At 44.9% G+C, this 27,035-nt stretch overlaps 1 protein-coding gene across 1 annotated transcript in view; it reads left to right on the top strand.

Annotated features, from left to right (window-relative positions):
• The first annotated feature begins 6,599 nt into the window (after positions 1-6,599).
• The window catches only part of Efr3b (EFR3 homolog B), a 73,577-nt gene continuing 53,141 nt past the window's right edge, over positions 6,600-27,035 (top strand). The window contains exon 1 of the mRNA XM_090337347.1: positions 6,600-6,810. Within this exon, the coding sequence (XP_090193473.1) occupies positions 6,804-6,810 (7 nt within the window). The 5' untranslated portion in view covers positions 6,600-6,803. The remainder of the gene's footprint in view (positions 6,811-27,035) is intronic.

Genomic DNA, 27,035 nt, shown 5'->3' with positions numbered 1-27,035 from the left:
CTTCGTGCATGCTAGGCAAGCACTCTAGGTCAAACTCTCAGCCCCTTGGTGCTTTTAAATCTTAATGTGCCAGCAGTTAATATCCCAAATGCTCCTCACTCTGCAATCTGGTTGTAAAGTCTGTGCTGCAGCAACCTTCTTCACCCCAGATGCTCAGCTTTGCTCTCCTGGCAGTGGCAGCCATACCCACACCTCGGTGACCGGAGCATTCTCTGTACACCAGCCCTTTGGAGACCCTCCCACTCCTGTACTTGAGCATTGTTTTTGTAGGCTGTTCTTCCCCTGTGGCCTTCCAGAAGTAGGTCAAGGTAGTTAACCTGCTTTAAGGGAGAAGTGCCAGGTTCAAAGCACCCAGTCTGGAGTTGGCACTCCTGAATTCTATTTCTGGCTTCACAGCTAACAGCTGCATGACAACCCTTCCAAGCTCATTCTCTCCTCTGGGTCTTTCTGAACCCTTCTCCAAGGTCTTGCATCTTCTGGGGCTCTCATTTTCTTTCCTCTTCCCTCCTTTTGCAAGGTACTTTAAAGCTGTCAGTGGCTCACGTTTGGAGTGAAGCTGCAGTGGCTGCTGCAGCTGATGGAGAAATCTGAAACTTGCAACGAAGCTGTATGTGACTGGCCATCAGGAAGGTAGACTCCTAGATTAAAGTAGTCATATCCTGGTCATACGATATGGATATTGACTCCTGGATACAAGGGAGGGTTCCTGGGCTACATGTAATGGCCAAAGCTTGCCTGTCCTTCTAAGCCTTCCTTCTCTCTGAGGCTGGAAAATTCAGCCTCTGGTTCATAGGAAAATTCTGGTTCTGCCAGTGGTGCTTGCTCATGATAGAGGGGGTCATTGGAGCTGTCACCACAAAAGGACATTGTTCAGTGTGACCGCATGGGCTGGGTTGCACTTTGGCCTTTTCTAAGGGTCAGTTCCCCAGACTGACTAAACCAGCCTCAGGAGGTACTTGGGCCTCAAGTAGTGCCCTGATAGACAGAGGAAGGGTGTGCAAATGAAGAGGATCTAGTTTGGTACAGCCAGCTGGATCTCCCCACATCCCTGTGCTCTGTATCAGGAGAACAGGAAGGGGAATGAGATGTAAATGAGGCAGAGGAGCAATGACAGGCAAAAGGAGAAGGAGGTAGGGCTTTAGGCTGCTAGGAAGAACCACTCCAAATGCAGTGTGTTTGTGTGTGTGGACCGGGTGCACTGGGAGGTACCACACAATGATAGAATCATTTTGGACAGGGTTCTCGCCTTAAATCCCTGCTCAGCCATTTCTACCCCCAATTACAAACCAGGAATGATAGCATAGACGTTCCTCCACTGACAATAGAATTTCAACCAGATAAACTCATTGTAAGTGGAAAATGCAGTTAATTCAGATAGTTTACACTATAATTCAGCAACGTAGCACATCGCATACTCTTGCTTGTATCCCCTCAAGACTGAGGGCTGGTTGGGAGTTATATGTAAATGCCCCAGCATAAAGTGAGAGAATATTTTGCTAGGCTTGGAAAAGATTAAATTCCAACTTTCAAGTATCTTTTCTATAGAAGGCTATTGTTGTCATGCCTCTGGAAGGTTCTGAGTGCTGTGTCAAATGCATTGCATCTATGGTTTCCTTTTCTCTTTCCTTCCTACCCTACCTAACCCCTATTCCATGCAACTCCTTACTTTGGATTTTTTTTTTCAGAAAGTAAGAACCTATTTAAAATAGGGGTCCCAATCTGCCTATTTTGTTTGTTGAGATTAGTACAAAACTTAGTATCTGATATTTATTTTCACTTATTGACAGGCACTCAATACCAAGAGCCACACCTCCAACCTTAGTGTCTTTCTTTTCTTTCCACAGTTCTACCTAAAGAGTTGGTTTACTTAGAACATCTCTTCACAGATGAGATCACTGCTCTGGTGACCAAACCCTAGATCTACTCTTTGATTTTACAGTGAGACTATGTTTTCTCTGTTAGTTTCATGGTATATAAATGTGATACTACAATCATACTGAGCCATTTCCTGTGTTTTTGTTCCTTTGTTTGTTTGGTACTTTGTTGCTTAAAGCTAGAGCTCTACCACTTGAACCACCTACCACTTGAACCACAGTTCTACTTCTGGTGTGTGTGTGGCGGCGGGGAGGGGGGCGGTCTGTGCACGCTTAATTAGATATAAAAGTCTCATAGACTTTCTTGCCTAGGCTGGCTTTGAACCATGATCCTCAAATCTCAGACTCCTGAGAGGTTAGGATTACAGATGTGAGTCACAAATGTCCAGCTTCTGGGCATATTTTATCTAAACATTTCAACTATACCTCAGGGAAGATTACTCCCCAGGGAATTCATAGCTTCTCAGAGATCAAGATTGTAGACCTGAGCCCACAAAAGTCCAGAGACTGAAGGTCTTTTTTCATGAGTTTTGCAGGCAATATGGGTGAATTTGGAGAAGCTGCTTCTTAAGTGGGCAAACATAAGCTTAATCTTATGCCCAAGGGCACAGGCTTATCCAGACAGATTCTATCTCTCCCCTTAGGTACCTAATATTAGTGGGATTTGTTGAAAATACAGACTGAAAGTATGGTAGGAGAAGTCTGCTCCAGGCCTGATTTGGTCACAAGGATCCAGGAATAACTTTCAAAGCATGACTCCTACTAAAGCCTGATAGTAAATGAAGCATAATACTAATAGATAAAGCATGTTAATTTGAGTTTCAAAAAAATAATTAAATATGTCTCCAGTGTTGCATAGAACATACATTATAAATTATTTATTTGAAATTCAAATTTCCTTGAGTGTCTTATTTTTTGTTTGCTAAATCTGAAACTACTAGAATTGACAGGTAGGCCTTTGGCTTGGGCACTTAAGGTCTTCCCTGTAGGCCCCAGACTCCCTTTCTAACCTCCTGCCTCCTACTTCTGCTTTCTTCTCAGCTCTGTGCTAGCCTGCCTGATTCCCATATGCTTTACCTGACCTTTGCAAATAACTCCTGTGGCTAGACTCATTTACATTATATCCACATTAGTTTTTTTCCCCTCCTTCAGTTCATGCAATTCCCTTTGCTTCTGCATATGCCTCCATAGTCAGGACATTGTGCACTAGGTTTTGCCTGTCTTCTGTCTTCTAAGATCCTTCTATAGTCTCTACAGTGGGTGACTAGTAAGTATCTACTGGCTAGGACTGGGTGGCTCACACCTATAATCTTGCTGTTTGGGAGGCTGATAACAAACAGAAGGCTGGAGGTTTAAAGCCAAATGGAAGAGAAAGGCTTATGTGACCTTTCCCAAACCCATGGCTAGGTGCAATGTGTGTGTGTGTGTGCGCGCGTGTATGTACCATGTGCATGCACGTGCATGCGTGCTTGTTCTTTCAAAGTAGGTGAAAGGCTGACATTCAGAGGATTATGGCTCCAGCCATCCTGGAGAAAAATGAGAGATTTCCTAGCCGACGAAGGAAGCTGGGCAAGGTGGCACCTGCCTGTGATCTGAGTGAGGCAGGAAACCCTAATCCTGGCAAATTCTGGCTCAAATGAGACTGGGGGGAAGCAAGACCCTCTCTTAAAAACACTCAGACCCTATCCAAAAATAGCACCTTAGGCCAAGATAAGCACAGGTCCTCAAGATGAACTCCTAACTATGAGTTAAGGGGCAGGTCCTCAAGATGAACTCCTAACTATGAGTTAAGGGGAACTGTAAAAGAAATCTAAACCAGACAAGGGGATTAGAAACCGTCTGAGAGAGAACATCGTAATTAAGATTTTCAACCACCAAGGTGGGCCTTCTGTGTCCTAGGATGTCACAAAGTAGGTTTTTCTGAGTAATCCACTCACTTGATTCATATTAGGCTTCACTGCAGCTTAAGGTGAGTCAACCAATAGTTCTAAAACAACATTTTTTTAAAAGAAAGTCTACCTATTCAGCCATTCCCTGGAGGTCAAATATAATTCAGTAAACCTCTCTCCAGCCTTGGGACAGTGACTCTGTCCCTTGGACTGGTCCTTGGGAAGGACTCAAGGGTAAAAAGAAGGCCTCCAGTTCTTTTACACTTCAATAAAACTTGTGGTGCTTCGGAAAAAATCATTGTTATTCTCCCCCTAGAGAGGACCTCCTTTCAGTCATTTTAGCGTATTTCTCTCCTAATGCACTTTCACCATGTTTGCACTTTGCCTGATTTCTTCTTTCATTGCATGTAAAGATCAAGGTTGACTAGTTGTACTGACTTGCAAGTATCATGTTTCATATATATATATATATGTATGTATATTTCATGACAGTACTGGTACTTGAACTCAGGGCCTCCAGCTCTTGCTTAGCTTTTTCATTCAATGGTGGTACTCTATCACTTGAGCCACATTTCCACTTCTGGGTTTCTGGTGGTTTATTAGAAGTAAAAATTTCTCAGACTTTCCCACCTAGCCTTGAACCACAATTTTCAGATCTCAACCTCGTAAGTAGGATTACAGCATGAACCAACATCCAATGGATAAGAATATTTCAAGCCTGAAATAGCAGCTACTCAGGAAGTAGAGATCATAGAATCCAGATCCAAGGTCAGTCTAGGGGAAAATGAAGCACTACTTCCCATCTCAGCAACACATATGACCCCAGCTAACTGGGAGGCTTAGATAGGAATATCATGATCTGAAGCCAGTCCCAAATAAAAATACAAGACTCTACTAAAACATAGCTAAGGCAGAAGAAAAAGTGGTTAAGTGACTTAAGTGGTAGAGTGTCTGCCTACAAGCATGAGGCTCTGAGTTCAAACCCCAGGACTGCCAAAAAATAATAAATGAATACCTGATGAAAACAATAAATGAACACAGGAACCCTCTGAATATCTGGACAGAAGTCTGTGCCTTTCAGACATTGACCATGCTCTTCCTTGTCACAATTTTCATCTTTATGCCTCTGGTGACCCCAATACTGTTTGCTCCTTGAAGGCAGAACCTGCACTTCCTTCTGTACAGTGGCTATCGGTTTATGTTGAATATCATGATGAGGTTTGGGTGTGTCTAGCTGCCGAGATCTCTCTTTTGCCCTCTTAGACCTCTAAGCCATCTGGCATGGTGCTGAAGCTAAATTGCAGATACAGGGCTTCTTTATGAGTTGCTGGAGAATCTAGAATAAACACCAGCTCAGAGCTTTCAGGTCTGAGGTTCCCATGCCGCTGAAGAGAAGTAAAGAGGTAAAGAAAATGGAATAAAACTAGGAACCAGAAGCTAGGTGCCAGTAGCTCATATCTATAATCCTAGCTACTCAGGAGGCTGAGATCTGAAGACTGAAGGTTGTGATTCCCAAGCCAGCCCAAGCAGGAAAGTACATGAGATTCATGACTCTATTTAACCACCAAAAAGCCAGAAGTAGAAGTATGGCTTTGCTAACAGTCAAAGAGAAAGCTAAGGAACAGTGTGCAGGCTCTGAGTTCAGTAGCACCCCTCCCCAAAAGAAATCAATAACAAAAAAAAACCATACAGAAGAATTTGGAATTAGGAATGGAAATGATGGGTGACATCAAAGGGAGACCTAGAGACAAGACCCCATTTCAATAACCCCAAGCAAACCAGATTTTCTGGTTTTATCTGTCTTGTGCCAGGCAAGAAGGAAAGAAATATGTGTTTGCTGTGTATTTTCCTGAAGGTTCATTGAAATTTCGCAACAGTCAGGTGGGAGCTGCGGTTCAGAAGGCAAATAAATGGCCCACAGACAACGCACCGTGTATCTAGGAAACCAACACAAACCTACGTCTCAAGGTTAAACAAAGTAATATGAAGGACATTGCATTATCTTTACGGTCCCTCCTTTTTTCATTTCCACCAGTAAAAGGGAGTGGAGGGAGAGAAAAAATCTGAACCATGGAGAAAGAGAAGAAACGAAGGCCTAGATGTGGGAAGGCCAGTTCAGATGAGGTTTCCAGAGGGTGAGACGTTGGCCTGAGGTTTCTGATTCTCACGGGGTCAGGTCAGCTGTAGAGGTGGAATTCAAGTCATCCCGGATATTAATTTGCAAAGCTTGCAAATGACACGAGTAAATCTAGGGGGGAAAAACTAAGCGGACTTCCTGCAGCACGTGGGGGTTGGGGGTGGGTTGTTTCCTGCGTGCCTGGCCCAGGAAGGACGCTTCTTCGAGAGCAAGCACCTGGCTGAGAGGGTGGCTGGGCAGACCTCCGCTGAGGGGCCGGGGGAGCTTCGTTAGAGAACGGGAGGCCGAAGGAGGGCGCAGCGTTTTCGATTCGTCCTCTCTTCACTGCTGCCCCCGGCTCCTTACCCCCTGCCCGACAGCCGGGACGAAGCCGGGTGATGGACATACCTGTCGTTCCCAGCACCCCGCGGGCCTCGAGGCCCGCAGGTCAGGGGGAGGTTAGAGGATGGTCTAAGCAGTCGGAGTTGGGGGGAGTGGCCCGCCCGATCCGCCCAGGTAGGCGCTAGCCTAGATAACCCGCAGTTCAGGACGCGGCCACCCACAGCCTGGGAAATTGGCAATCAGGCTCCGGGGTCCCGGCGTGGAGGTTCGGGGCGTGGTCTCACGGGAGACCAACCAATGGCAGATTGGGGTGGGCGTGGCGGGAGTGTTAGTCCCCGCCCCCTGCGTGCAGCCTCGCCCGCAAACCCGACCCGGAGGCGGCCGCGGCCAGCCAGGGCGCTCGCTGAATGGGCTGGCGGCGCCCCGTTCGGTGCTCCCGGCTGCCGGCTCCTGCGTCTGCCCGGGCCTCGGCCGACCGCCGGCAGCCCCCGCCCAGGTTGTGAATGAAAGGCAGGCGGCGCCGGGGGCTGGCTGCTAGCGACAGGGCGACGCCGGCCTCCCGGAGGCGCGCTTCCCGCGGAGATGTACGGTGAGGAGGGCAGCGCGCCGCGCCCGGGCCCGCGGGGGCCGGCTCCGCAAACTTCCAGGACGCGGACCTTTGTCCCCCTCTGCCTGGCCCGGGAGGGAGGCTAGAGCGCCCGCTCGGTGCCGGGCTGGGCGGTAGCGGTCGTTCCCGTTTGGGAAGGACAAAGAAGTCAGGGGCCCGGGGGCTGCGGGGTCCGGAGGTCCCTCGGGGCCGGCGCGGGCTGGCGGCCGGGGCGGTGGGCGGCGGGTCGGTCCGCGGGCGGAGGCTCTGGTGGTCGCGGGCCTCCGGGCTCTGGAGAAAGCCGGCGTCCCTCGGAGCCGAGGCGGCCGGGCGTGTTGCTGTGGAGGTAGTCGTGTGACCGCATTTGCGGAATTCACCGACGCGGTTTGTGCCTGGGAGTTTCACGCGGGGAGCCGGCGGGAGCTTCGCCGGCCTTCCGCCGCGCTGGGAGGCGGCGCCCGCGGGGCCGGGCCGGGGAGCTAGCCAGCGCTGGGAGCCTCCTCCCGCCGCCCCATGGACCCGGCCTCTCTCTCTCTCTACTCGTCGCCGCAGCCCTCCTGCCGGCGGGATGTAGGATCCCCAACTTCCAGTTTGACCCACTGCGGGGCTGAAATGGGGAGACGCTGCTAAAAAGGGTACAGCACAGCCCTGATCTCTCTGTCTGCGTCCACAGCTGTCGCCCCCACGGATGTGCAACAGTTTCGCAGACCCTCACCATGCTCTGCTTTGCTTGACAGGTTGCCAGGAATTCCTCTGGTTCTGCAAGGCAGTGTGGTGAAAGAGAACGCTTTGGGTCCCACCTTGCACTGAAGGAGCCGTGGAGACCCCAGAGCAGTGTAGGAATGAAGGGGCTTCAGTACAGAGAGCCTCCAAGGGGGGGTGTGTGTGTGTGTGTGTGTGTGTGTGTGTGTGTGTGTGTGTGTGTGTGTGTGTGTGCCTATGCAATGATCCAGATGAACGGAATCCATTAGAACCTAAATCTCTGGCAGCTATTTCCCGGCCAGCATAAAGAATTGGATCTGTGCTTACCTCCCATTCCCAATGCAGTATGGGGGCTCTTTTCACCGCCCCCCCCCTCAGCTAAATATTCTAGAAGAGCTTGTTCCCAATTTAACCCATCTCTAAGGCTACTGGTCAGGCTTAGTCTAGGAACAGACCATGAGTCACAAAGTTAGAGGCAGAGGAGGCTGAGAAGGAGCTGGGAAGACTCTGCAATGGGTGGGACCCCATATTTAGGAGACAGTTACTCAATGTTTCAGTCTCCTTTCCTGCCCAGTTGATAACAGTTCTGTCGCAGGTGGCTATGTCAGCAGGTTCCTTCAGCATTTCTCTTGGGTGGTCTGTGTAGGGGGAGCCTTAGAGTCCTAGAAAGCTGCTGATAAAGAGAGTTGTGAAGTTCCCTGGAGAGAGCTAGGCATTTCTTTGATTCTCTCTGTCCCCAACCTCCCACCCTTCTGCAGAGGAGCAGCTGGAAGTTGCAGATCATTTGACAGAAGCATGTGACTGCAGGGGTACCTGCAGTGGGGAAAGAGTTAGAACAGGCTCCTCTGGGATGAGCCAGGGTGAGGAGCCCTGGTTCTCCTCAACCACAACATGGTATTTAGTAGATAATTTGGTAACTTATCCAGGTAGCTGGGAGCTGGAGGTTCTGATCTGTCTCTGTTGGATGCAGCTGGACAAAAAAGAGCTGGATACTACAGAAGGGTGAACTGGGAAGCAAACATAGATGGGTGCTATTTTCAAATACATCAGAGAATTTTGTTTCTCTTTAATAATACACTTTCATTTCCCCAGATGCAGAGTTGGGACTTGCCCTAAATGATTCATAGAAAGGTTTGGATGAAAGAGTTCCCTGGATATTGACTACAGCATAGGAAAAGTCACTCTAGTGCTGGGTGCGAGGTTGTCATTGAATGCTGCTTGCTAGCCTTTATTTCCCCTCTTTGCCTCTCCTCATGTTACTTTTAACTTGCACAACTCAGTCTTCCTGTGTCCTCAATTTCCTGCCTTCTTCCTTTGGCCTATGGGAGACTAAGGACCTCTTCTCTTGGTTGGTGGCACAGCTGTCTAGAATAGATGGATTTCTAGATGGGAATCAGTCCATCCTAACCCAAGAACCAGTTAATAACTGTGACCTTAGGCAGGTGGGGTCATCTGTCTTCATTATAACTATAGAATGATAGAATGCCATCCAACTGCCAGGTTTGGTAGGAGCCAAAATCTGGGTAGCAATGTCTTAGTGTATCCTGTGAGGTTCTGTTCTTGCAGACCAGAGCTTGTCCTTTCTGGGTCCCCTGAGACCTTTACCATCTCCCCCTCTGTCAGCTTCTGCACATGCCTGCTTATATCAACTCCCACGCCAGGTAGAACATACAGGAGATCACCTTGACCTTGGCAGCTGTAAGCCAGTGAACTGATTCTTAACATCCCTCCTCAGCACTCATTCATCCCTTAACCTCCAGTCACTTTCTGGAAGTGGCTCTTCACCTGGACACAAGTGACTTCTAACAGTCTTGTTTATACCTATAAATATAGATTAACAAGAGACATGGTAAAAAGAAGCACACTTTATACTGGGGTGAGAAGATCATGGATAAGTTCTTTGCAAAATGGATTTCCATTTGCTTTGTTGGTGGTATTACATAACTCGAACTTCTCCACTTTTCTCACCTGGATCAGAGCCATGGCCATCCTGCCTGAAAGCATTTACTTACCCAGTAAAGAGAGACAGAGTTACCTCCAGACTGAGAGGGTTGCCTCCAGTCTGAGGGCAGCCGGCCATGAGAAGGGAAATCCATTGGGGAGGATTTCCTGACCACACTGTGGTCTGAGCACCACGATCCCGTTAAAACTAAAACTGCTGTAACTAATTCTTTCACATGTACCTGTCTTCCTGATGCGTGATGGAAAGTGGTCATTGTAAGGAGATGGCAATGACGGATAACTTTTGATCCTGTGCTTGACAGTGTCCTGTGTGGTCGGTGTGGGTTTAGTGATTGAAGGAGAAAAACCACATGGCCAGGAAAGACTTACTGAGATGCTGAAAATTTGTGACTCTGCTGTTCCTCCTTCTAAGAGACTCCAGCATTAACTTTTCCCTCTTCCCTTAACTTCCTATCCTAAATCTTGGGCCTCATGCAGCCCAGGACTCCATGTTGACTGGTGCATGTAGCAGCTATATACCCCCATTCTTTTATTTTTCTCAGGAGGATCCCTGTAAGTATAGCTTATTTCTCTCTCATTCACAGTTCAGTGATTCAGGAGGTTGCAGTTTTCTTCCTGTCTAACAATAAAAATAAAAATCTAATATAACCTTATAAAAAAATCTGTAAAAGAGAAGAGAAGATATCCTCCCCTCTCTTCAACCCTATGTGTTACAACCCACTTTGGGGGCTGGAATGTTGGTGGGTGGTAAGCCCTGGGCTTGATCCCCAGCACTACAAAAGAATAAAACAAGGCAGAAACTTTTTATGTCATGATAGAAGTGACTGCTGTGATTTTGCTGCACACTTCCCTTTGCTTTTTCTCTTTCTTCCCTGATCCTAGCTATCTCTGTCTAGCAGGTGTGATGGTGAAAGAGCACTGAGGACCCCTAGTCTGGGTTTGCATTCCAGTTCTTCCCTTAGGGTGACCTTGAGCCGGAACAGCTCTGATCCTCCTTCCTGACTCTAAAAAGGTGACACACCACCTACCTCACCACAGAGATGAATAAGTAGAGGGCTGCTCCCTCTTTCCCATCTCCTTTCTTGAGCTTTTTCTTCTCTTGTGCCTTTTTTTTTTTAAAGGTAAAACCCAGTTCAACAGGAGTGGGTGCTGGTGGCTCATGCCTGTAATCACAGTTACTCAGGAGGCTGAGATTTGAGAATACTGGTTCAAAGACAGCTGGGTCAGATAAATCCCAAGTCTCATTTCTAACAAACCAGGGGAAAAAAAGCCAGAAGTAGAGGTTTGGCTCAAGTGATAGAGAATCAGTTTTGAGTGAAAAAGCCAAGCAAGAGCCTGAGGCCTTGAGTTGAAGCCCCAGTACTGGCTCATGTGCAGTTGAACAAAAACAAAACTGCATGTGTGTGACGCTTTTCCTTGAATTAAGCAAAGGAAAAATTAATTTTAAAATGATTTTTTGATGAAATATGATGAAAAAATCAATGTTAATAAATTCTTTAATAAAAATGATTTTAGAAAAGGCAGAAAATAGAGTAAACCATGAGCAAATACTATATTAATTTTTTTCTGTGCATTTGTTTGCATGGCTAGAATTATTTATTTTACATAACTTCATATTCCATTTTTTCTCATACAATATCAAGATATAAGCATCTTTCTTCACCTCAAGGAAATGAAACATTTATACCAGACTGATGCTGTCATAGCAGTAGAGTGTGTGGTTGGCACACTTGAGACCCTGGATTCTAACCTGTTAGTAAGTTTCCTGTTGTTGTAACAAATACCTGTATTGCATCACCTTAAACAGGGGATAAGGGTTTTTGTGTGTATGTGTGCTGAAAATTGAACTCACAACTTATTCCACAGGTACTCTCTACCACTTGGGGCACATACTCCAGCCCTTCTTGCTTTTAGTTTTTTAGTTTTTTTTTTAACAGGGTCTCATGCTTTTTCCAAGGCTAGTCTCAGACAGAGATCCTCCTGCCTGCACCTACTGATTTGTTGAGATTATAGGCATGAAGCACCACCCTTGTCCCTGTGCCTGTACTGGGGATTGTACTCAGAGCCTCAAAACTCTTGGTTAACTTTTTTTGCTCAAAGCTCTTAACATTTGAACCATACCCCAATTTCTTTGTTGTTGTTGTTGCTTCTCCACCCCCACCCCCACTTCATTGTTTTTTCTAGTTAACTGGAGATAAGTCCCTCAGGATTTGTGTGCTCTGAATGCCTTCAAACTCAGTACTCTGATTTCAGTCTCCTGTGTTAACTAGCATTACAGGTACAAGCCTTGGCCACTTAGTTAGAGCTGCCATTTTTAATGGCAACTCTTAACAGTGCCCACAGCTTTCCCACAGCGTTCCCTGAAGTATAAACTTTTTCTCTAGGTTCCCATCTTAAAATGTATATAAACATTTAAGAGACTGGTTATATAATATCAGATTGTTTTCAGTTTGTGTCAGCAACAGTCCCATTAGAAGCTGTAAGAATGCCTGTCTTCCTATACCCTGAAAGGCTTTGTAACCTGGGGGCTTGGGTGTAGCTCTCTGGTAGAGTTCTGGTAGAGACATTCCCGAGGCCCTGGGTTTTAGCCACATCACCAACCAAGCAAAAAAGAAACAAAAACAATCATTAAATAGTGAGATTTCCCCATCTAATCTTTGTTAATTGAAGACTTTATATTATTATAATCTGCAGTCTTTATTTTTAAAAAGTTAGGTTTAGTACTGCCTGTGGTTTTCTTTTTTCTTCTGCCTGTGATTTTTAACCAATTACATTTCAGTGAATCATTATAGGGTCACACATACTTTGTGGAGGAAAATAACCCATTGGTGGCTTTTGCTTTATGTTGAGTTGAAGGGAAATAAGCATCAACTAGCAAATATTTGTAGAATATGGTATAACCCAGAAACTGGGCAAAATCCCTTTGCATTAAGAAGATTACAATTTAAATAGGCAAAACAAAATGTGAAATAAGCAGAAAATTCTATACAAAGTGCCGTTTGGTGAGGTGGAATGAAGTCCCTCATCCAGTGGTAAGCCAGCAGTGGGAGCGAGCATGGGAGATGGAGCACTTGTTATGTCTTCTTGATGTAACGTGATGGAACTAAACTGTATAAATTAAGGATTATGATTCCCATTTCAGAAATGAGAGCACTTGCAGTATTGAGAGGCTGAGTAACTGGAGGTTGGGTAAGCCATGGCCACCTAGTTGGTAGTAAGGCTGAGATCTGAATTTTGGCATTCCAACTCTTGAGTGTACTCCACTGGCCCTAGAACAATTTGAATCTTCTAGAGAATGCAGGACTTTCTTTTGTGGAACTCATGGTCCTTCCCCCATCTCTCTACTCCTGGACTCATGCATACATATTGGGAAGGGCAGGAGAATGAGGAAGATGGTGGAACAGTCCTTGTAGTCCCACTCTAGAGCTCTAACTTCTGGGTCTCTGGCTCTTGTCATCTTTCTTATCCCCCTTATTATTGTTTTGCTTTGTCATAGAAAGAGTCCTAGGAGGATTGTAAGAAAACCACAGGCAGACAGAAAGGAAGCTGAGTGGGGCTGATACCACTAAGACTGTACATGTGCCTGAATGGTGGGATTCTTAAAGAGGGGTCCGTGTTCGGATAATCACCAGGGAACCTGCTGCAGACATAGGAGCTTCTGCTTCTCTCTTGATTATCCTATGACTTAAAGCCCTTCCCTGTAATCTCGGGCAGTCTGGAGGCTGTGGTGCTGCCTCTCAGAGGTGGCTATGTGCTATACATTGGCCTGACTGGACTCTAGGGAGGGACACTTGAGTGGTTCAAGTCACAAATGGCTACAGGACCCTGGTCAGTTAGTTGTCTGAGCCCCTTCCCTCCCACTGGAATTGGGGATAATTCTGCATCACTGCAGAAGACAGCGGCATGAGGGAGGTTAGATAAGGTAATGTTGCATTTGGGTATTCCATTCTACAACACTATACCTACGGAAAGCATCAGTATTACCATCCATGCCGTTCTTCTGGGGATTTTTGGTGTGTGGCTATACCCTTTCCAGAAATAGTGACAGTCCTTGCATACAAGGATAGGTATGTCATATTTAGACTGTGTTAGAATCCTTGGGCAGGAAGGTCTGATAGTAAGGGTAAAGAAACAAAGGGCTTATGTGCTTCTGGTGAAGTTGCTAGCCTTTTTTTTTGCAAGTCCTAGGGTTTGAACTCAGGGCCTGAACATTGACCTTAGGCTTTCTCAAGGCTAGTGCTCCACAGTGCCACTTCTGTCCTTTTCTGTGTATGTGGTATCAAGGAATTTAATCCAGGGCTTTGTGTAAACACTCTACCACTGGGCCATGCTCCTGGCCATACTCGTAGCTTTTTGTTGGCTAATTGGAGAAAATTAATTGAGGATATGAATCTCACAGACTTTTCTGACTGGCTTTAAACTGTGATTCTTAGATCTCAGCTTCCCATGTAGCTAGGATTACAGGTGTGAACCACTGGTACTTGACTCTTAACTTGCTTTTTGCTTTTTAGCGGTGCTGGGTTTTGAACTCAAGGCTTTATACTTGCTATGCAGATAGATCTTCTACTGCCTGATTCACACGGCTAGAACCTTCTGCTCTAGTTATTGAGACAAGGGCTTCCACACTAGCCTGCATCACAATCTTTCTAGTCATACTTCTTGCAATAGCTGGGATGACAGGTCCATGCCACCATGCCCAACTATTGGTTGAGATGAGATATTGCAAACTTTTTGCCCAGTCTGACCCGAATCTTTATCTCCTGAGTGGCTAGGATTTCAGGCATAAGCTACCATGCCTGGCTCCAGGTTTCATATTTCCTTTTAGCTGGATAACATCTATAGATCATTCTTATAAATTGCAAGAGCAATTATAAAGACCTTCTCTGATTTGGCTTACAATCAAGTGAATGCTACCAGGCTCTCATAACTTCTCATAACTTGTGTGGGAAGGAAGCTTCTAGAACAGAAATGTACAGGAGGTATACTGGGAAAACTGAGTTCTGCCATCAGGCTGCCTTCATGTCCTCAATGGCATTTATACTTTATTGTTATTTTGTCACTTGCCATGTTTAATGTCATTTATTGCTTTATACAAACAGAACTGCAACCCTCCTGAGCACACAATCTTTATTAGTTTTGTTTTACCTGGACCTTTGCAGAGAGCTCTTTTTGCAGAAAGCTCAGATGTTGGCATTGTCTTATTTTATAGTTCAATGTGGTCGAGAACTTTTTTTTTCTGCCAAGGGCCATTTGGATATTTATAACATCATTTGTGGGCCACAGAAAATGATCAATATAGGCAGCTATGAGCAGCCGAGAGTCGTTAGGTTCCTATCCCATCATGTGCCAAGTGATTTTAAGGGTCTTATGTAGTCTGTAGACCCAACATTTCCCACCCCTGAACCATTTGTATCATTTATTCAAACACACATAGCAGCCTGTTCTTCCAGGAATTAATGGTAGGCTGGGCAGATCATCTAAAATCTCTAAGATCAGAAAGAATCCTGAAATGACAGCAGTAATACGTTGTCATCTCAATTGTCCCTTCCCACACTGATCATAATTCCATAATACAGAGCCGTTGTAGTGGTACACACTGTTATCCCAGCACTCAGGAAACTGAGTCAGGAGAATCATGAGTTAGAGTACAGTCTGGACCATATACTATGTTGGAGACTACTTCAGCCTTCCTATTGAGACATTGTCTCCAAAATCCATTTGCAGGGAAGTGGATGAATCTAGAACAAATCATGTTGAGTGAGAGAAGTCAAGACCAAAGGAACAAAAGGCACATGGTATCCTTAATATGTGGCTATTAGATCCAAACAGTACAAGAGCAAGGACTCAATATTTGCATACCCAATGCTATGGACATGGTGCTAGAAATATAAACACAACTACATAGACATAAAAATTTATGACTCTATAGACATAATATGTATATATGACATACAAACCCTCAGCCTAATTTTAATTATGTTCTAAAATCTAAGTGCCAGTGATTGTATATAGAGAGTCCCTTCTTGAATACTTGTTTGTTAAATACATCAATTGAAATATGATGTAAAAATCAATGTTAATAAATTCTTTAATAAAAAAACTTCCGTATAAGTAAAGGATATTTTAGTATAACCATGTGATTCTCCCCTGCTGGGCAGAAGCAATCCTAAGACACTTCCATCCATTTTGTGTTATTGTTTTGTTTTTAATTTGGTCAAGATGGTTAGGGATGCTAACAGACTTCCATCTAGGTTTGTGCAGCTCAGGGTCTAAGTGGCCACAATCTTTCTCTTCAAAAAGGAAGTCATTTGGTAGCATAAGTATAGATAAATCTTGATTTTTGATTTCTATTCAGGTCATTGTTGCCTTTTCTTTTCACCCAATAAAGATGAAAAGGTCCTTTGAGGCAAAGGCAATAAATGTGTTTTTCGATTGTGTTTCTGGTTGCCTGGAAGCACAGCCAGAATGCTTCTGCTAAGCACTCCACGGTCTTGGGCACCTTCGATCTCAGAGTTGGGAGAGTAGCCCAGGGAATAGCAGGATCTTTGCTGTAAGTTATGATAAACAGAGTGGCAGAAGGGAGGAACAGCAGGGTCCTGTGCTGAGGGCATCTGACTCCTAAAAGTGCATGGTCTCACTTGCTGGTCTAAGCTGACAGCTGGTAAACACAGGGACCACATCTAACCATCCAAAAGCTGCTCCTGGGAGCTGCTAGAAATGTCCTTCTGGAGAGTGTTCTGGAGAGGTGTAGGCGGTAGCTGGCATCATCAACACTGTCCCTTTTGCTTTATCAAGGACATTTCTAGAATCGGGGGGCGGGGGGGGGAGCTGGCCAGCAAGGGGGATTCATAGCCTCCCTCTGCCTTACTTTCACCATCTGTAAATTGGAAGAGCTGACGGGACAGCCTTGCAGGCTTCCTGATCTCTTGCATTCATCCCATGAATGGGTTAGAATTGCTGATTTGTTCCCTGATGGATGGATGCTGCCAGGGCTGGCACTGCACCTCAGAGCAGGAGTTTTCAGATGATCTTGATTAGTGGGAATGTTGACACTGCCCTCTCTGGTTCTTTATATAACCTGGCTGTGCATCTGCTCCCTCTCCTTAAGACAAGGATAATGACGTCTTTGTTCATTCATAGTTTGTGTGGTAGCACACACTGTTTCGCCAGCACTCAGGAAATGAGTTCAAGCCCATACTAGACTACCTCAACTTTCTTATTGAGACCCTGTCTCCAAAATCCAAAATAAATTTTTTTTTTAAAAAAAGCTTCCGTGTTAATGAGGACAGATCAGTGTGTAACCATGCTGACAAGTATGCCAGGGCAGGGGTAGACAAGAGGCATGTGCCTTCCCTGTGCCCAGATGCCATTCTCACTCTCCATACATCCAGTTTTCACAAAAGTCCTGCCTTAGTGGGTGTTCCTTTCTCCATTTCCTTTCCCATTCAAGAACAATGGTGTTCAGAGACGTTTAATGCCTTTGTCCATAGTCATTCAGTGCATGTAGTGGTATAGCAAAGAAAAGATAAAACTATGATTATTTGTTTTTAATCAGAACAATCAGGACTCTTATCCAAAACACCATTTCCAATAGGGCTACATCAAAACTCTAAACAGTGTGAAAAGGCAAGATACAGAATGAGAGGAAGTATTTACAAATAATATATTGAATAAGGGTAAATGCCGGAATATAAAAGGAATGCCTCACACAATACAAACAACTTGATTTTTTTTTCCTGGTACTGGCTTGAACTCAGATCCCCTCACTCTTGCCAGGCATTTTTTTGCTCAGGGCTGGCACTCTACCACTTAAGTTATACTTCCAATCCAGCTTTTTGCTTGTTAATTGGTGAGTAAAAGTCTCAAGGATTTTTCTGCCCTGGTTGGATTTGAACCAAAACTTCCAATCTTTGGGAGTGGAGGGGAGGGAAATGGGGACCAAGATATGAGAAAGGGTATCAATGTATGTGAATCAATGCATCTCCTATCTGGCAAATATAATGTAACCCTTCTATTAATTACAATAAAAATATATGAAAAAAAACTTCCAATCTGAGCTTTTTGAGGAGCTAGAATTACAAGCATGATCCACTAGCACCTAGGCTAACTAGCTTGATTAAATTTGACTAGAGAACTGAGCAAAGTCATATATACCTGTAATCTCAGAAGTTCAGAGGCTGAGGCAGGAGGATCTCAAGTTCAAGGCTAGCCTAAACTATATAGACAAGAGCCTGTTTTCAAAAAATAAACAGACTTAGCTGGGAGTGTGGCCTAGTGGTAGAGTGCTCACCTACCATGCACAAAGTCCTGGGATCAATTCCTCACTACCACATACACAGAAAAGGCTGGAAGTGATGCTGGTAGAACAGCAGCCTTGAGCAAAAGAAGCTCATGGACAGTGCTCAGGCCCTGAGTTCAAGCACCATGACTGGAAAAAATTACCAGACTTGATTAGACATTTGTTCAAAGCAGACTGGCAAATATCCAAAACACATATGGAGGAAAATTCTCTGCATCATTAATTATATAACTATGAAAATGATGGAAATATGGAAATGAATTACTGACTTAACAGTCAGGAAGATAACTTGTAAAATTTATATTGTACTGCTCATGACTAGGTACAATGATACTGCTATTGTGGAACACAGTACAGTGGAACTTCAAATAATTAAAAGTAGAGCCAGGAACTGGTGGCTCACGCCTGTAATCCTAGCTATTCCTCCAGGAGGCTGAGATCTGAGGATCACAATTTGAAGTCAGTCCAAGCAGGAAACTCCATGGAAACTCTTATCTCCAATTAACCACCAGAAAACAGAAAGTGGAGATGTGGTTCAAAGTAGAAATGTGCTAACTAGCCTTGAGTGGAAAAAGTTAGGGACAATGCCCAGGACATGAGTTCAAGCCAGGAACATAGCCTAGTAGTTGAGTGCTTGCCTAGCTAGCATGCATGAAGCCCTGGGTTTAATTCCTCAGTACTACATTCACAGAAAAAGCTGGAATTGGCACTGTGGCTCAAGTGGCAGAGTGCTAGCCTTGAGCAAAATGTGTCCAAGGAGAGTGCCCAGGCCCCAATTTCAAGCCCCATGACTGAAAAAAAAATTTAAAAAGGAATAGTAGGATTACCGTGTGACCAGCACTTCTGCTTCTGAGCACATACCCAAAAGAATTGAAAGGAGCTACTTGAGTTTGTCTACCCAGCCCTCGTCAACATGGTCAGACAAATAGGTGAGCCAAATGTGGAATATTATTCTCTTGAAAAGGAAGGAAATGCTGGCACATGTTATAACACGGGTGAACTCAAGACATTCACCAATGACAGCTACTGCTGCTAGTATGTGGTGCCTGAACAGTGGAATTTAACAGAAAGTAGAAGAAAGGTTACCAGGAACTAGAAGGAACGAGAGATGGAATTGTTGATTCATGGGTAGAGTTAGAGTTTGCAACATGAAAAGATGTTGGAGATGGATTCTGGGGATGGTTGCACCACAGTGTGAACATGCTTAGTGCCCCTGAAGGGTACACTTAAAAGATAAAAATGGGAGATTTTATGTTACGTAACTATTTTTTTTAACTCAGTTGACCTTAGTTCCCTGCCTATGCTAAAGGATGCACAATCACGTGGGTCACTCCACTAGCCTTTTTGCTTTACTGCTTTTGGAATAGGGTTTGAGATGATGCCTTGATCAGCTTGGACTATGATCTTCCTATTTATATTTCCCAAGTCTTGCAAACTTTTTACTTTGACCAGCCTATAGTCATGATCCTCCTGATCTCAGCCTCCTTAGTTAGCTAGGATTCTAACATCAGCTGGTGTGCTCAGATTATATAATTTTACAAGGCTCAAGTGATAAAGCACCAGCTAAGAAAGTAAGAGGCCCTGAGTTCAAACTCCAGTACTGGGCTCTACCCCCTCATCTCTCCAGATTATGTAATTATGTTTTTGAGTCAAAGTGTTGCTATGCTGTCCAAACTGATCTCAAATTCCTGAGCTCAGGAAACCCTCCTCCTCAGTCTCCCAAGTAACTAGGATTACAGGTACAGGCTATTTCATTGGCTTCTGTAAATTTTAGCTTAAAAGAATTTTGGGACCCAGGTTCAATTCCTTAATACTACACATACAGAAAAAGCCAGACTTAGTGCTGTGGTTCAAGTGGCAGAGCACTAGGCCTTGAGAAAGCCCTAAGACAGTGCTCAGGCCCTGAATTCAAGCCCCGGGACTGGCAAGAAAGAAAAAAAAAAGAAGCCAGAAATTCTTTGGGGGGCCGAGAGTTTAGCCTAGTGGTAGAGTGCTTACCTAGCATGCACAAAGGTTAGATTCCTTGGTACCACATACATAGAAAAAAGCCAGAAGTGGTGCTGAGGCCCAAGTGGTAGAGCTCTAGCCTTGAAAAAGTCCAAGGACAGTGCTCAGGCCCTGAGCTCAAGCGCAGACTGGCAAAAAAAAAAAAAAAAAATTGGCTAGTAGTGGTAGCATGCTTGCAATCTTAGCTAATCTGGAGGTGAAGGTGGGAAGGTCAGGGAGATTGTGGACTTACCCAGGCAAAACCACAAGACCCTCTCTGAAAAACAAATTAAAAGCAAAAGGACTGGGGGTAAGGCTCAAGAGGTAAAGTGCTTGCCTATCACTAGCCCTGAGTTCAATCCCAGTACCACCACCACCACCACCACAATAACAACAAAAATAAATACTTTTTTTGTTGTTCCAATACTGGGGCTTGAACCCAGGACCTGGGTGCTGTCTCTGAGCTTCTTTGTATAAGGTTAGTGCTCTATCACTTTTGCCATAGTTCTGTGTTTAGCCTTTTGATGGTTAAATGGGGATAAGAGCCTCATACGCTTCCCTGCCCAGGCTAGCTTCAAAGTGCAATTCTTAGAGCTCAGCCTCCTGAGTGGCTAGGATTACAGTAGCTAGGATTTTTGCCAGGCATTGGCAAAAATAAACTTTTTACAAGCACAAATATGCACATACAACACCATTGTCAGCTGATTAGGGCATAAAGTAGATCATGTTGACAACTTAGTCACCTGTTGTTTAGAGGTGTCTATAAATGATGCTCAGAAAATGACACCATCACATTTTTTTTTTGCCAGTCGTGGAGACTGAACTCAGGGCCTGAGCACTGTTCTTGGGCTTTCCTCAAGGTTAGTGCTCTACCACTTGAGCCACAGCACCATTTTGGCCTTTTTCTATGTATGTGGTATGGTGGAATCGAACAGGTCTTCGCGCATGCTAGGTAAGCAATCTACCACTAGGCCAAAATCCCGGTCCCACCATCACATTCTTTAAATCTTTGTAAAAAGAGTTCAAAGTAAGAAGGCCATTGAGTGCTTTTTTATTTTTTAATAATGAAACCAAGTTTACATAAATTAGAGAAAGTGCTTATCTGTCACTGCATTTTTTGAAGTGGCTGTAGGGGCACTTAGCAAACTTAGAGTGTATTTAATGGCAAATGCCACATTCTCCTGGGTGGAGAGGCCATTGTTTCTCAAGGAGTTGGCCATTGTCCTAAGTCACAAAAATGAGGGGCCTACAGGACTGCCACTGGGAAGAAGAGAGCCAGACAAATTCTACAGAGGATAACTGAATTTAGATCTCAGCCTCAGGGTTTGGGTGTCTAAATTACAGGACCATGTTAGACTGAGCTGAATCACGTGGGCACCTCTAGATGGCTTCCTCCTAAGGGAGCAGCATCCTTTACCTGTTCAGACAAAGAAGGAAGGGAAACAAGGCACTGGTGGCTCACACCTGTAATGTCAGCTACTCAGGTAGCTGAGATTGGAGGCTCATGGTTCAAAGCCAGCACATGAAGAAAAATTTGGGAAACTCATCTCCAGTCAACCTGTAAAAAGCCAGAAATAGAACTATAGCTCAAGTGGTAGAGTGCAGGACTTGAGCAAAAAAGATTTCAAGGACAGTACTAAGGCCCTGACTTCAAGCCCTAGGATTGGTACAAACACACACACACACACACACACACACACACACACACACACACACACACACACACATATGGAAGAAGGTAAGGAAAACACTGGAGCTCAAAATGTAATTACTTATTCCAGAGAGAATATCATAGAGACTTTAATTTTCTTTTGAAAAATACTTTATGCTTCTGGTACTTTGTCTAATGAACATTTTAATGATCTAATATAAGTATAGTTAAAAGTATTTCTCATTACCAATGGCCTTGTGCATAGTCATCTAGAATCTTCTCATTACATTTTAGAAATGGTTATGCAAGAATACATGTGAAAATAAATCACTGTTGATAGGAATCGGGCTATAGCTGGGTGAGGGGACTGGCTGATAAAGGTGGGAAAAGTCCTGTCTCTCCCCAGGCCACTACACCAGTGTAAGAACTGTTAAAACTCAAAGTACTGAATATTAAAACCTGGGCATCTTTTGCATGTTAATTACATTGCAACAAAACAGGAAACTCAGGATAAGAAGAAACTGCATGCAGACAATCATGGAGTTGTTTTGCAGTCCTAGGGCAAGGGGGGTCTGGGAGAAAGCCAAGGGGCTGTGCCAGCCCACACCAGGGCTCTTACCACAGTCCAAGATGGTTTCTGGTGCCCCAATGAAAGGGCTCATTGAGAGCTGCTGGACAGAACCCTAAGCTGCAAGACGACGTAGGTGCTGAGCAAGCGGGCAGAGGGAACTGACCCCAGAAGCTCTGCTCATTGGCAGCTGGGAGACTGATGTTCCCAGCAGGACAGTGGGCAGAGAGCCCATGCATGGGGCCATCTGAGTGCCAAGCCTACCCTTTGAACTGTGTCACTGACGTTGCTGACTCTCAGAGGACCTAAAATGACCAGGCCACCAACACAGGCTTAGCTGAGCAGGGCCAGCCTGAAGGAAGGACTGAGGTTTTTCCATTTCCTCCTCAGAGTTCTGTGACCTTACAGCCCTTAGGAAATGCTAGTGTCCTAAGAATGTGTCATCTTTAGTGGCCCTGTCACTCACCTGCTCCTTAATAACATTCTAACTGGTGACATCTCTGCAATATCTCCCTAGCTAGAGACAGCTTACTCCCTAGACACATGGAAATGAAGATGTCTCCATGTGCAGGCCATGGGTTAACTGTGAATTCCCTGGAGTCAGAGAAGCTTGGGTTTGAGTCCAGCTTTGCCATTTAGCATTTATGGGATGCTGCCCTCATTTTTCTCATCTGCGAAATGAAGATTCCATCTCAGTGTTGTTGAGAAGATTAAATAAAAAGACATCCAAACCTCCCAATGATTGATGACATGAAGTGAGATGCAGGTACAGTGAGATGCTGGTGCGGGTATCAGAAGAAGCAGTGCGATATATTTCCAGACAATCATGCAATCCTTTCTAGATGACAGTAGTCACAGTCCCCAGAGGCAGGGGTTCTGCTTTGGAGGAAGGATGCTCCAGTTCTCATGTTACAGCTTTCTAAGGATCTGTTTTCCCTGTGTTGTCTGAACGTTTGCTTTTTGCTGCTGCTGGTACGTGGTATCTGCCCTGAGGGACTTTCTTCTTCATTCAGGTCCCATAAAAGGTCCATGCACACTGGAGCTGCTCCACTAAAAGTGAGTCCTACCTCCACATAGACTGCTGCTTACTTGGCATTTCTAATAGGGCTCAAGTCTAGGGCTGCTTGTTTTGCATTTTTGCAGCATTCTGGTGCTTGTTTTGCATTTCAAAAGCATGGCTCCTGAAATTTCTCTTTGGCACCAGGACCCCCCTGGCTTTACGTTTTAGCCATCCTGGGCACAGTGCCTGTTTTGTGTTCTGGCACCCTCTGCGTGCTGCGACAGACTCTCTGATTATGTATTTGGACGTCTGAATGATTTAATCTTGGAGTCTTAGCCTGTGTGAGTCTGGGTCTTAAATCTGTTATTCGTCTGTATATTTAAAGCACTTATATTCGCTCTCAGATCAGCTTGGCACCATAACAATGAAGCTTCCCCTGGTTTCTATATTTGACTCTATGTTTGTTTGGAGGTGAGTAACACTGCTTTTTATAGGCTGATGGTTGACTATAATAGGAATCTGGGCATATTTTGGGAAAGAGGAAAGCAGGAATGTGTTGTACATCCCAAATCCTGATTTCTAATTCTTGGCTCCCAACTTCAGTCATGCTGGGCTGCGTTTATGTCATGGTCTCCATACTGCAAGCCCTTTGACAGCAGGAGTTTCTGTTGGAATCTATCTCCAATAGTTCGTGTACATATGGTGGGTGGGGGCGGGGAAATTGAACACTAGACAAATGCTAGTGGCTCACGCCTGTAATCCTGGCTACTCAGGAGGTTGAGATCTGAGGATTGTGGTTTGAAATTAGCCCAGGTAGAAAAGTCTGTGAAACTCTTTATCTCCAGTTAACCATCAAAAAGCCAGAAGTGGGAGCTGTAGCTCAAACAGTAGAGCACTGGCTTTGAGCAGGTCCTGAGTTTAAGCCCTAGTAGTGCTGCTACCAAAACAACAAAACAAGGGTTGGAGGAATTGTTCAATTGATAAGGTGATAGCCAATGAGCAAAAGTGTCACATACCAAGTTGAACTCCTGGTTTTGCACCTAAAAAAACAAACACTGCATTTGTCCAGTAGTAGCTATTCAAGTACCTATTCAGATGAATGAATCTCCATACGGCCCCACAAGGAGCTTTGATAACCTTACAGATGACACAAATGCACATAGACACGAACTTTGTCTTTCCTTTGTTCCTATCAATTATATACCTAGGACTTAAAAGTCTCATAAATAGCTGGGTACTGGTGGCTCATTCCTGTAATCCTAGCTACTCAGGAAGCTGAGATCTGAGAATCATGATTCAAAGACATCCCGGGCAGGAAAGTCCATGAAACTCTTATCTCCAGTTAACTCCCAGAAAACCAGAAGTGGCACTGTGACTGAAGGTGGTAGAGCACTAGCCTTGAGCAGAAAGAGTTCATGGACAGTGCCCAGACCTTACATTCAAGCCCCATGACCAAACCAATCCAAACAACAACAACAACAAAAAATACAACAATGATCTCTCCTGGTAATATATTTGTTTGTGCCAATACTGGGTTTGAACTCAGCTCTAATGCATTCTCCTTTAGCTTTTTCACTCAAGGTTGGTGCTCTACCACATGCTACTTATGTGTTTTGGTGGTCACCTGGGCTAGTTTCAAACTGCAGTCCTCAGAACTCAGCCTTCTGAGCACCTAGGATTACAGGCACGAGTCAACAGTGCCTAGCTTTGACCATCAGGCTAATATTTTAGGGTCCTAGAGCTACAGCTTGACACTGAAAGGGGTCAGATCACCTCAGTCAGGCCCAATGCAAACCTACCCAGGGGCTTGTGCATTTGCTGTTGGAACCAGCCTTCAGTCCCAGTGACAGAGCTCCCTACGCTCTGAAACAGCATGTCCACCTTGATCTCTGCCTTTGTCACTGTTCAATCAGTGATTTCTAGAATATTTTAGAGTGTTCTTGAGCCAGCCATCACTGCATCTGAGATGCACCATTCCCCTGATCACACTGTTCGCTTTCTCCATTTGAAATTTCACTGCCTTGCTCTGTGGCTCACACATGTAATCCTTGTTACTTGGAAGGCACAGACTGGGAGGATTGCCCTTAGAGTACAGCCTGGGGTAGAAAGTTAGTGAGACCCTATGTCAACCAATAAGCTGGGCAGGATGATGTGTACCTGTCATCTAAGCTGTGCTGGAGGCATAGATAGCAGGATCTTGATCCATGTAAGCACAGGTTAAAAACAAAATCAAAAACAAAAACCTGTGGGACCTAGCTGAAAAGGAGTGGTGTTGGAAGGGGGACTGCATCTCAGTTGGTGAAAGTACTACGCCCTCATTTTTTTATTTTTTCTTTTTTTTGCTATACCTTGGGCTTGAACTCAGGGCCTGAGCACTGTCTGTGGGCTTTCTCAAGTCTAGAGCTCCACCACTTGAGTCCCAGTACCACTTCTGGCTTTTTCTATATATGTGGTACCGAGGAATCGAACCCGGGTCTTTATGCATGCTAAACAAGCACTCTTACCACTAGGACAAACTCCCAGCCCCCCTATTCCCTCATTTCAAACCCCAGCATAACAGGAGAAAAGAAGAAAGGAAGGAAGGAAAGGAAGGAAGAGGAGAGAGGAGAGAGATTCTAATGTCACCTTTAATCAAGAGCCTCCTTAGAACCCAGCACTGAAGTCTGTGTCGTCTCTTACCTCTACACGCTCCCTGCTTCTTCTTCTTTGATCCTCTCTCCATTTTGAACCTCAAGATGACAGAAAATAATGTGTCTGAGTCCCCTCATCCCCTGCCCTGACTATGGTCCTCTGCTTCTTGTCTGGTTTGGCCCATTGTGTCACACACTAACTCACTGTAACCAGGCCAATGCTGTGAGAGTCTTTCTATAGTCCCTACCATTCCCTGCCTTCACAAATCTCCCTAGCAGCCCCAGCTACTCATCCTCAGCTATCAGCTCTACTTAGTGGTCTCCTGGAAGTGTCTATGTACTCCCAGGAAGTAAATTTCTTATGCATTCTAAGAACACATGTGTAGTTATTTATTTATGTGGCTAGAGATAGAGTGCTTGCCTAGTATGCATGAAGCTCTGGGTTCAATTCCTCAGTACCACAAACACAGAAAAGGCTAGAAATGATGCTGTGGCTCAAATGGTAGGGCGCTAGCCTTGAGAAAGCTCAAAGACAATGCCTAGGCCCTGAGTTCATGCCTCAGAACTGGGGAAAAAAGTGACTAGGAGCTGCCATATTGGATGACACTGCCTAAGACCCTATCCCTCCATCCCTAGGTTGCCCAGCATTGTCCAATGTCCAGTGATAACATTGGGCCATGGATCCTTGCAAGTCTTTTAAATGCAATGAGAGCATATTTTACAGACATATATATATATATATGCCAAGTTTACATGCAAAAATCATGCATACACATTCTGCAGCTTCTTTTTTAATTACCAATGCTTAGGCAGCCATCTGGGGTAGAGATCACAGTTGTGCATTATTCATTTCAGCTGCTGCATGGTGTCTATGGAGGCTCACTGAGGAGCCTTAGGTGGTTTTCACACTGAGCCAAATCCATGTCTGCCATACTTTACCTGTGCAGAGAGCCGGCGCAGACACGGTGGCCTGGAATGTCTGTGCTAAGAAAGGAAATATTCAAACTGTACCTGTCTTTCTCAGCCCTGATCCTCCTGGCCCTAGGGGCAGGTCAGAGGTGTGGAACTCACCCTATCTCTGAAATAACCACCAGGGAGCATCTCATTGTTTATTTTTTGGTAGGAAACTGGCAGTCACATCCTATCTGGATCTCTCTTTTCATTCTCTGTGATGAGAGGCTGAAACCTAGATTTTTATCACACAGGCTGTGATGAGCTCTGAAAATCCTGAGACATTAATAACAGTGTGAAGATGTCAAAGCCAGACAGTGTTTCTCTGCAGGCTGAGTTAAGTGCAGACTTGAGAAAAATCCAGAATGTTCATTAGGGCTTTGTGTTTAGATTTCTCCAGCCATGTTTATTACACTCCTCTTGGGGGACAAGTGAGATAACTGGTTTTTAAAGACCTGTGTATTTGCTCAAATTTGGAT

The sequence above is a fragment of the Megascapheus bottae genome, chromosome 7 (assembly GCF_031878675.1).
Source record: "Megascapheus bottae isolate mThoBot1 chromosome 7, mThoBot2.hap1, whole genome shotgun sequence".
Lineage (NCBI taxonomy): Eukaryota > Metazoa > Chordata > Mammalia > Rodentia > Geomyidae > Megascapheus > Megascapheus bottae.
The sequence above is the reverse complement of the archived record's forward strand: the minus strand, read 5'-3'. Positions and strand labels throughout refer to the sequence as shown.